This window comes from Abramis brama (genome assembly GCF_963993115.1).
Source record: "Abramis brama genome assembly, chromosome: 16".
Lineage (NCBI taxonomy): Eukaryota > Metazoa > Chordata > Actinopteri > Cypriniformes > Leuciscidae > Abramis > Abramis brama.
The window spans coordinates 24,389,341-24,399,403 of record NC_139978.1 but is presented as its reverse complement, the minus strand read 5'-3'; the positions used below and the strand labels follow the sequence as shown (position 1 = coordinate 24,399,403).

Here is a 10,063-nt window from a genome sequence, read left to right as displayed (position 1 = left end):
TCCAAATTATGAAAAATGCAACTTGGCTGACATCTTAATTACTTTATAAATCTAGAAAAAAAAAACATACTTAGAAGTCTAAACACAAACATATGCACACAAACCCTATTGTGTAGATAACTGCATATGGTGCAGTTCAGCATAGGATGTTCTGAGATTTGAGTTTGACTTGAGTTTTCAGTGTTTGCTGAGGTAAGTAAAAGGAGTACAACGATATTCTGGCATCGTTGTTGTTACACTGTAAAACAAATTATATGAACAATAAGTTATGACAACATAGGCCTATATTTTTACATTGCTTCTGTTTTACATTGTTTTACATTAAAAACTTTTTAAAGTTATACAAGATTCAACTTGTAAAGTCATAATGTAATTTAATTTGAAATAACTTAAACATCCAAGTTAACCAAGTTGTACTTAAACTTAAGGCAGCAACTTTTTTTACAGTTTACAAACCCATATGACATTTTTCCATGGAACACAAAACGAGAAGTCCATAGAATAAGTGGATAGCATCAAGAAAATGACGTTCCATTATAAGTCTTCTGAACTCATATAACAATTATATGAGGAACAGGCCGAAATGTAATTACTCACTGAAAATGGTTACCATTCCTTTGAACGGAAATGAGCAGCTTGGACAACCATAACCTTTCTAAGTATTAACTAATCATAAACCAACATGGATTTCATGTTGGTCCAGGCTGGTTTATGCTGGCTAGAGCTGTTATAGTGCTGGTCTAATTGGTGGACCAGCTTAGTCATGTTGTTCTCAAGCAAAACTAAGCTGGTGGTGTAGCTGGTTCACCAGCAAACCAGCATCCCATGCTGGTCCCAGCATACAAAACATTCCTTATGCTGGTGACCAGCAATGCTGGATTTGTCAGCCGTGGAAACAATCTCTACAAGTTTGGGATTCTACGCAAATCATTCACCTTTCAAATTTGCCTAATGTATATAGGCTAAAACAAATGCAAAGTGTATATGTACAAGCCGCAACTTCAATATTAGCTGCCCCCTGCTTTAAACCAGTTTACTGGTTTTACCTGGTCTAAGCTGGTCTCCCAGTCTGCCCAGCAAGTGCTCAGATGGTTTAGCTGGGAGCAAGATAAAATATTCCCCAAACCACAGACGATCGTGGTTTTAAGATGTTTTTCAGCAAGAAGTTTCAGCACCTAAAGCAGCAAAGCAATGTATAATAACTGAGTATTTAACACAAACTAGTCGCGTAAATGGTAGCAGATCTAAAATGAAGGTGCATATGTTGATTCTAACTCTTCCAGCCGCAAGTGCTCCACCTGCCGCTCCTTCTCAACAAAGCACCAGAAGGTGGTGGCTCTTATATTTAAGGTCCCACCCCATTTTATTTACCCCCCAACCCCGGTCTCTGTCCCCCCGCATACTGCTCCATACTGTTTTTAACCCTAAGCGCGATGTACAGCTCTGATCACAGCCCATTGTAAGGGAAGCATACTGAAAAATACCTCGAGTAAATACTGAGGATCTTCAAAATGCATCCGTTTTAGTGACCATTTAGAGTTGACGTTCACACCGGAGAGAATAGTGAAGATGGGCTGCTGCTCGGGGAGGTGCATGTTGATGTTCTTCTGCGCTCTTCAGCTGGTAAGTGCGTTATTAGAATTGTGGTAAAAACAAACGTCTAGGCTACTCGTTGCAGGTTTGTATCCCATTTATTTATGTGATATAAAAACACTTATGAAATGTGACGTGTTGACATTAACTTCGAGAATAGTTTCTGAACATTTCGCCTTAAAGCCTGCAGTCTTTAAAATTGTCTATTGTTTGAAAGAACTCAAGTTTTGAGCCAATAACCGTAGTTTTCCATTTATAATTAGGCTATTATACAGACATAGCCGTACATATACTTTTGTGTAGGCTATATGTTGGAAGTCTTTCTTTACCTCTGAACGACCCTGTACATAAACACGTTTGGACAGTTATGGGACTATTATAAATAATAATTATTGTAGTATTGTGAAATGACAAACGAAACTACATCGTTTGATGCGCATTTATAATACATGTTAATATCTCATACACAAAATGAGAACTGCAAGTGCAAATAACACATTAGTGTATAGAATTTTGCTTTGTGTATTTTGTTTATTGTGCACATTTTTTTTGTATTTATATATATGATTATATTTAAACATATATTTCTCTCATTTCTGTATCTACAGTATGTGTTACACTGTCCTGTAACACAACCTGTATCATTGTTGACTTGTTTTGCTGCTAATGCACTATCATTTCTCTCAAAGGATTCATAAAGTATCCATCATCCATCCACCTTTCGTAGAACTCATAAAACCAGCATAGATTCTACTTATTTAAACTGCAATTTCATTCTTACATTAGAGATAGACCACAAAATAAATGTGAGATGTGAATCAACTGTGCATTATGTGATGATGAGAGAATGTTGTGCATTTTAAGAGTGTTTTGCATATTTATCATTATCACTCCTCATTGATTGCACTTGGCCTTTCAGGGGTGTGAGATCATTTTCTCCTCTCACATAAAGTGATATATTGGATTCTTCTTGTCATGTTATCTCACTTCAGTGGTTGCACACTTGTGGTCTGAACCCCAGCAGAGACAGTGACCTACATTCCTGCTGTTACTCTGCTTAACCTTTGTATGGCTTTTAGCTTTGGTTTAACCTTTGCTTTACTGTCTTTCCTAACATTTCCCTTTTTCCTATTTGAGTATGTGTGTGTGTGTGTGTGTGTGTGTGTGTGTGTGTGTGTGTGTGTGTGTGTGTGTGTGTGTGAGAAATAGAGATTGAAAATGCTTTTATATATACAGTATATCACTTTTTATCTGGTATGGCATCATATTTGGACTATAATCTCAGTGGGTTTCATTAACAGCCATTTTTTTAAAAAGTCACCTAATAATGATGCAGATTCAGTGAGACAGCGCAGAACAGAGTCATGCAGTTATTAGTCTTTACAGTTGTACACATTTGATCTCAGGTTGGCTCAAAAAAAGAAAACATAGCTGTAAGGTTTAATCGGTTTAACAAATTCATTTCACTATTTCACACCTATTACTGCCAGTGAAGAGCGGTCTGCAGCATGTCTGCAATACCATGTCAACTGGTCTTGGCTGAACATTCATCCTTCATGTAGACAGTATCAACAGTTTCTTCAACTGTCGCTGTGCAATTTCCTTTAAATATTTCAAACGAGTTGATCACTGTTCACGTTGATGAATTAGATTTGATAGTGATACGTACGTACTGTGTGGTCTGAGACTGTAAATGTATTTTAATGCAGATGTCTATTACCAAGAGGGGATAGCGATCTGTATCTGTGGAACGTCTCACAGTTTTATGTTTTTATGTTTGGCCCGTTAAAGTCGACACAGCTCGTGCTGGAAAACAGCGATGGGGACTGTTGTGAAGACATGCTACAAATGGATGATTTGAGGTGGAACCTCTGAGAACAGCTGGTGCACAGCAGCAGTATGGCATACAGAGAGAGATTGTATGGGGGATGGGTGGTTAGTGGCCGAGAGAGAGAGGGTTTATGACTGCTGCAGTGAAGCTTTATGAAAGGAGCAGCATCCCCCACACCCAGCACCTCCCTTCTGAATCATACATCTCCCCTCACTGAGCCTCTGACCTCCAAGGAGAGCCCTCATCTCCTCTCGCTCAACCTTTCCCCTCCTTTTCTCTTTCTCCACCTCTCACTCTCTTTTTCTCTGTCACAAGGTTTGTACCCCCTTTGGCTCTGTTACCCTGGCAACCCTGAGTAAAAAGCCAGCATGTGGAAAAACAGAGGTGGGGGGTTTTGATTGTGTGTCTCTGGGAAAGCGAGATGGGGTCTCCATCATTATTGTGTTTGGGGTAGCAGCATGATGGTGTTTTTTTTTTAGTCCTGTAGATGCAAAGTAGCTGGTGGTGTTATTGTTTTCACAGTGTGTAGAGATCTTGTTCATATCATACTCTGTCTTTCTCTCCCTAGATCACTGCTGTGGAGAGACAGGTGTTTGATTTTCTAGGTTACCAGTGGGCGCCTATCCTTGTCAACTTCCTGCACATCATTGTGGTGATATTGGGCTTGTTTGGGACAGTCCAGTATAAGCCCCGTTATGTAGTTTTGGTGTGTACAGTATTTATCAAAAAAAAAAAAAAACTTTTGAACCTAATAAGTACATTAAATAGTGTAACAGTAAATAAAACTTGTTGTATAAAAAACAAAAATAATTGTAATAATATAAATATTTATTTATTAATTTATAAAATACTGATATTATATTTAACAACATTACAAAAATACGTACATTCATTTCTTAAACTGAAATAATTTATTAATTGAATAATTGAATATGATTAATTTAATTGTAATTATATATTTTTTATGTATTTATGAAAAATAAAAATATAAATATACTGTGTATTCTGCATTCAATTAATCAAAAGTGACAGTAAAGATGTTTATAATGTTTCAAATAAATACTGTTCTTTTGATCTTTTTATTCATCAAAGAATCCTAAAAAAATGTATCCCAGTTTCCAGACAATATTATAAATGTTTCATGATCACCAAATCAGTGTATTAGAAAGATTTCTGAAGGATCGTGTCACTGAAGACTGGAGTAATGATGCTGAAAATTCAGCTTTGCTATCACAGGAATAAAATACACTGAAAACTATAACATAATATTACTGTTTTTACTGTACTTTTGATTAAATAAATGCAGATTTTTTTTTATGTTGAAAAATGCTTTTGTATGGTAGTGATTTTTTAATTATTTATTTTTTTGATGTTTGCATTGTTAACATTTTTATATCTCTGATGACCATTATGTGTCCTTCCCTTTTCTTTTAGTATATAGTCTGGACCGTGTTTTGGGTGACTTGGAATATCTTTATCTGTTGCCTTTATCTAGACCTCGGAGGGCTGTCAAAGGTAAAGACGGGTGCTCATATGGGTCAGTCTAGTGCTAGACCAAGTTCACATACATTCATGCCATTGGTATGAAATGATATCATCTCTACTAGGTTTACAAACCAAAGATGAATGGGATTAAACAAAGTTTTAAACTTACACTATATTGTTCCTCAGTACTACAGCATTAAAGTCAGTAATGTTTACAAAGCCATGCAACTGAAATTCAAAGTGTTAAGGCATTTCTGTGCTGTACTTTTATAGGACAGTGATTATCTGTCACTGGGAATTTCATCTCATCGTTCATGGTGGAAGGACAATGGTCCAGGTTGTGGGAACAGAAACCTCCCGACCACTAGATGGCAGCATTTGGACAGTCCTGCTCTGGTCTCCGAACTAAGCTGCTTGTTAGAGTATCAGTACATCGAGGTTATGCACAGTGCCCTGCAACTGTTCATTTCTGTAAGAACCTAAAACTGATCAAAGTTGTTAAAGCTGAAGTGTGCAGAAATAATAAAACAGGTTTCCGGAACATTCCCCCAGTTTACCTTTGGTTGAGGCAATGCTGTTGTGTCAGACATAACAAGTTTTTGATAACCAACAAAATAACATACAAAGCTACTAAAAAATTACATACCTCTATTTTAATATGAACACTTCATACTTCAGCTTTAAGATTCTGTGATACATTCATAGACACCAATACAAAAATTCACAGACACTAATAAAAAAGTGACTTGTATGCGACTTAATCTGTTGCTTTGTTTGTTTGTATGTACACGTAGGCCCTGGGATTTGTATTTGCCTGCTATATCGTCAGCATCTTCAGTGAAGAGGAAGACACATGTTTGTAAAATACATTTCCTTGTTTTTTACCTTGTAAAAGTGTATTAAGTCATTTTGGATAATGTTTCGCTTATTCTTCTTCCTAAACAACTGATATTGTTACTTCATGTGAATCTAATTTTGTATCTGCATTGTGTTGCTTTTCAGATTTGTATAAGTGACAGTGTCCAGATGTCAACATTGAGAGGGGAAAGAGATAGCAGAAAAGGACTTCAAGCATTGAAAGTAGTGAAAACAGAAACCAGTTCAGATGGATTTTAAAGTATTTATATATGTATAAACATAATAATACACAAAAAAATTGAGCATAAGATTGATGCACCCAAACTCTGCCCTTACAAACATGAAACGTTAAAGCTGTTGAACTACAAGCAAGACACAAGGCACCTGTATAGCTCCATTACTAAGCCAAAGCATACAGCCATTAACCTCACACACTTTTATGTTTGCATATTTATTTTATTTTCAGGAGGTGATTTTTCTGTAAAATATTTTCATGACTGACTTCTTGCTACCTACCTCTGCCAATTCTTTGTCTTTTTTCTTTTATTTTGTATCTGTTAAATCTGTTTCTTCTAATGTTACACTTCAAATTTTGTACATTTTTGTTTAAATCAGAGGACTTTAAAACAATGCAGAGATTTCTTTAAGTTCAATTGTTTAATGTTGAAGATTAAATGAAGAAGAATGAATTGCTTTACATGCACTTGTTTTAGTACACAGCAAAATGCTGTTTAATTTTTAATGATCAATATCTGTCTCCTTTACTGCCAGTAACACAGGCCATCGTTGTTGCACATACAGAACATCAAACCTCATTTTGTAAATGTAAATAATAAAACATTTACTGAACACTGTATTTTGAATGCTGACTGTAGTGAGTTGTATCGTATTTTGATTTCTTAAATTATACATGTAGTACATATCTTAATAATATTTGATTAAAAACACCACGTTTTGAATGAAAAAAACAACACTTTCATTAAGGTCTCTGTGTCAATGTTTTGATATGTAATCGAGGAGTTTAAAATCAACTGGGTCAAACAATGTATGCTTGGAGGAAATGCTCCCTGGTTTTTCATTCCAAATTTATTATTTAAAGAGGTGGTTGATCATGATTTCACTTTTTTAACTTTAGTTAGTGTGTAATGTTGCTGTTTGAGCATAAACAACATCTGCCAAGTCATGATGCTCAAAGTTCAAAGCAAAGGGAGATATTTTATTTTAAAGAAGTTGCTTTTTAAGGACTACAACAAACAGCTGGTAGGGACTACACAACATTCCTCTCGGGTTAGTGACATCACTAACCCTAAAATTTACATAAACCCTGCCCCCGGGAACGCGATTTATAGATTATCATGAAAGAATATGCTAATCAATGATTAGAAGATAGTTAACTCCACATCAGCTACATGAATTTAAACAAAAAAGTTTTTGAAATTTTCAGGACACAAGCTGTTGTAGCTCCGCCCCCCATGCCGGGAGCAGCTGCTCATTTGCATTTAAAGGGACAGACACAAAAACGGTCCATTTTTGCTCACCCTTAAAAAGTGACAATTTTAACATATCTGTGGGGTACTTTGAGATAAAACTTCACATACACACTCTAGGGACATCAAAGACTTATTTTACATCTTGTGAAAAGAGCATTATACCACCCCTTTAACCGCTGTGGTGGTTTAAAGTTTGCTAAGTTGTAATTTTAAATGTAATAAGTTGCCTATCCATTTATCAGATTTTCACAAGCAAGCACTGGATTCTTGGAAAATTTGGAAAACACAATTTTTCACCTCACAATTGCATTGTATGGAATAATCAATATATTCTATATAAAAACAGGACAATATTTAATAAAGAATGTGTAGAAAAGAATATAATATGTATTTCAAAATTTATAAACATGGATGGGACTCTGATTAGTTATGAAAAATTTTGTAAGGAAAACAGTATTAATATTACTCAAAGAGAATTTTTGAGAATAATCAATGGTATTTCACCTAAACTTATCATCTTCTTCTCACCTAATCAAATCATCCTTACAATACTCTCCTTTAAAGGAAGACATTCCTTGATTAATGATAGATGGTATTGACTTGTTAGATTAAAAAAATGCAATAATATTCATATCAGAAGAACATTACTCTCTATAAGTAGTATTTCTCCTAAAGCAGTGTCTTCATCTATTATCCTTCTTTATCTTTATCTAACATATGGTCTATTCACAATAAGTTTGTGATACCAAACAAAGTCAAAGAAATCCACCTTAAAATCCTTCATAATTTTTACCCCTGCAAGTTATTTTTATCTAAATTTATGGATATTCACCCAGAATGCTCTTTTTGTGGATCTGAAAATGAATCAGTGATTCATTTGTTTTATAAATGTCCCTTTACAGTACCATTTTGGAATGAGATTTCAATGTTGATCTTTACATCCTTTAATAACCTTATTGACATCACTGAAGAAATGGTCCTGTTTTTGTCACTGGTTCTGTTCCTTTAAAGTGTAAAGTTACAGCTTCAAACCCAAATTTTATTGCATTTTGCTCTGAATTAAAAAGTTTTGCTGAATCCCTCTGTAAATTAAATCAAAACAAAAAAGCAGTTAAAACATACCAGATTTTAAATAAGGGTTTGAATCACCTGTAAATTGAGATGTAATCTTTAGATGAGCTTTCCTACCCCCTACTTGAGTTTTTTTTGTCTATGTATTATTATTATTTAATCTTTAATATAATTGTTATTGTATTTTATTATTATTTTATTTGTTGTTTTATCTGGATTTTTTTTATTTTTTTTTATTCTGTTATTCTAAATCCCTCGTAACAGATTGTTAAGAACTTAACAGAACTTAATCATTGTTAAAGGCTAACTTCCGTTGGAATATAATACTGTGTTTTCATATGTCAAATGTTACTGGCATAATGTTAATAAAAAAAATAAAAAATGTAATCGAGGAAATTCCACATTTCGACTCAAATTAGACTGACACCCTGTGGTTAAAATGAGAAAAACTCAAGTTGTGTTTGAATGTGTGTAAGTGGCAACAGCTTGCTGTAGCCTACATGCCCCAACAGAACTATAAAAGCATTACTAATGATCTTGATAAGCAAGCAAACCTGGCATTATTGTGTTTGACATCATTTGACATGTGATACAATATTTTATTATTATACAGGCCATCAGCATACAAATCCAACATGCTCTGTGTCTCTGTAACACTTTCAAAGTGGAAACACAGGCTAGTTAAACTTGTAAGAAATTGAACTAAAATATCTAATCAAGTATACATCTTGTAGTATTTTGTGTTATCTGTAAAATGGGTGTTATGTTGAAACAGAGCTGCTCCCTGTGGGGTTTCAGATACTGCAAACAGATTAAACAGAAAGAATCCCATCCCACCCATCTCTGACTAAGATCAATAGCTATCTAAATATCAATTAGCTACCCTGAATGCCCTTTATCAGCATGAGGTTTCACTGCGATACAAGAGTGTTCAGTGCTTGTTAATGACATTCTTTAACTGTGAAAATGTAAACTTTAAAAGTAAGTGGTGGCATGTTATAAAAACAAAATTATGAACTATAAAAAAGGAATAGGATCTTCACAGTCAAATGGTCTAATGTGGCTTGGAGAAAAAGACATCAAGCCTGTCATCAACATCTGATGTGAAATCCTCAAGTAGCTATTTTAGACATATTTGCACATATTTAAGAGGAAAAAAAGAGGAAAAGACCAGCTGAAAGTCCTATAGAATTTATTAAAAAAGTAATATTCATTATTACCCCATTTTATTATCTACAGGGTGGTTTATGACAGTCACTTGTTTTGTCCACATTAAACAAAACCCATGCAACAATCCTAATTAATGAATATGACAGGTGTGACTGAGGAATGCATGTGATGTAATATTTCTAAGATCAAGTGGAGGAAGCAGCTAGTTTTTATTTTATTTTAAATATTTAATACAAACATAATTACACTATTACTAATCATACCATCACTATGTGAAATTTAATCATTTTCCTACGGTTTATTGGGCAGCCATTGACTCCCATTCAGGAATGATGATGATGATGATGATGATAAAAATAAAGTAAACCAACAATTACAATAGGGGCAGCCCCTTTCGGGTCTTGACCATGGTCTTGACCCCTAATAGCCTAATAAAGATACAGATAATATCCAATTATGTCAATGGCAAAACAACGCACTGCATAAATATACTATACTTAGTTCTTGAGGTAGGCCTAATTATTAGATTAAAATAAGATATGTATGCAGTAATAACTTTTCCCCC

The 10,063-nt window shown here is 34.6% G+C and overlaps 1 protein-coding gene across 2 annotated transcripts; it reads left to right on the top strand.

Annotated features, from left to right (window-relative positions):
* The first annotated feature begins 1,397 nt into the window (after nucleotides 1–1,397).
* nkain5 (sodium/potassium transporting ATPase interacting 5) lies at nucleotides 1,398–6,735 on the top strand. Of its 2 annotated transcripts, none has more exons than XM_084086900.1 (6): nucleotides 1,398–1,623; nucleotides 3,993–4,130; nucleotides 4,859–4,939; nucleotides 5,183–5,380; nucleotides 5,704–5,764; nucleotides 5,912–6,735. In XM_084086900.1, the coding sequence occupies exons 1-6, from the start codon at nucleotides 1,570–1,572 to the stop codon at nucleotides 5,923–5,925; spliced, it is 546 nt and encodes a 181-aa protein (XP_083943026.1). In that variant the 5' UTR covers nucleotides 1,398–1,569; the 3' UTR covers nucleotides 5,926–6,735. The 2 variants fall into 2 exon arrangements, with proteins under 2 accessions (XP_083943026.1, XP_083943027.1); XM_084086901.1 differs by having other exon boundaries at nucleotides 1,445–1,623; nucleotides 5,704–5,768; nucleotides 5,912–6,613.
* Nucleotides 6,736–10,063: the final 3,328 nt, after the last annotated feature.

Bases quoted from the DNA above. Each gene is read 5' to 3' on its own strand.
- nkain5 (XM_084086900.1), top strand. From the start codon at position 1,570: ATGGGCTGCTGCTCGGGGAGGTGCATGTTGATGTTCTTCTGCGCTCTT. The intron at 4,131-4,858 runs GTGTGTACAGTA...CTTTTCTTTTAG, and splicing joins AGCCCCGTTATGTAGTTTTG to TATATAGTCTGGACCGTGTT. The intron at 5,381-5,703 runs GTAAGAACCTAA...ATGTACACGTAG, and splicing joins CCCTGCAACTGTTCATTTCT to GCCCTGGGATTTGTATTTGC.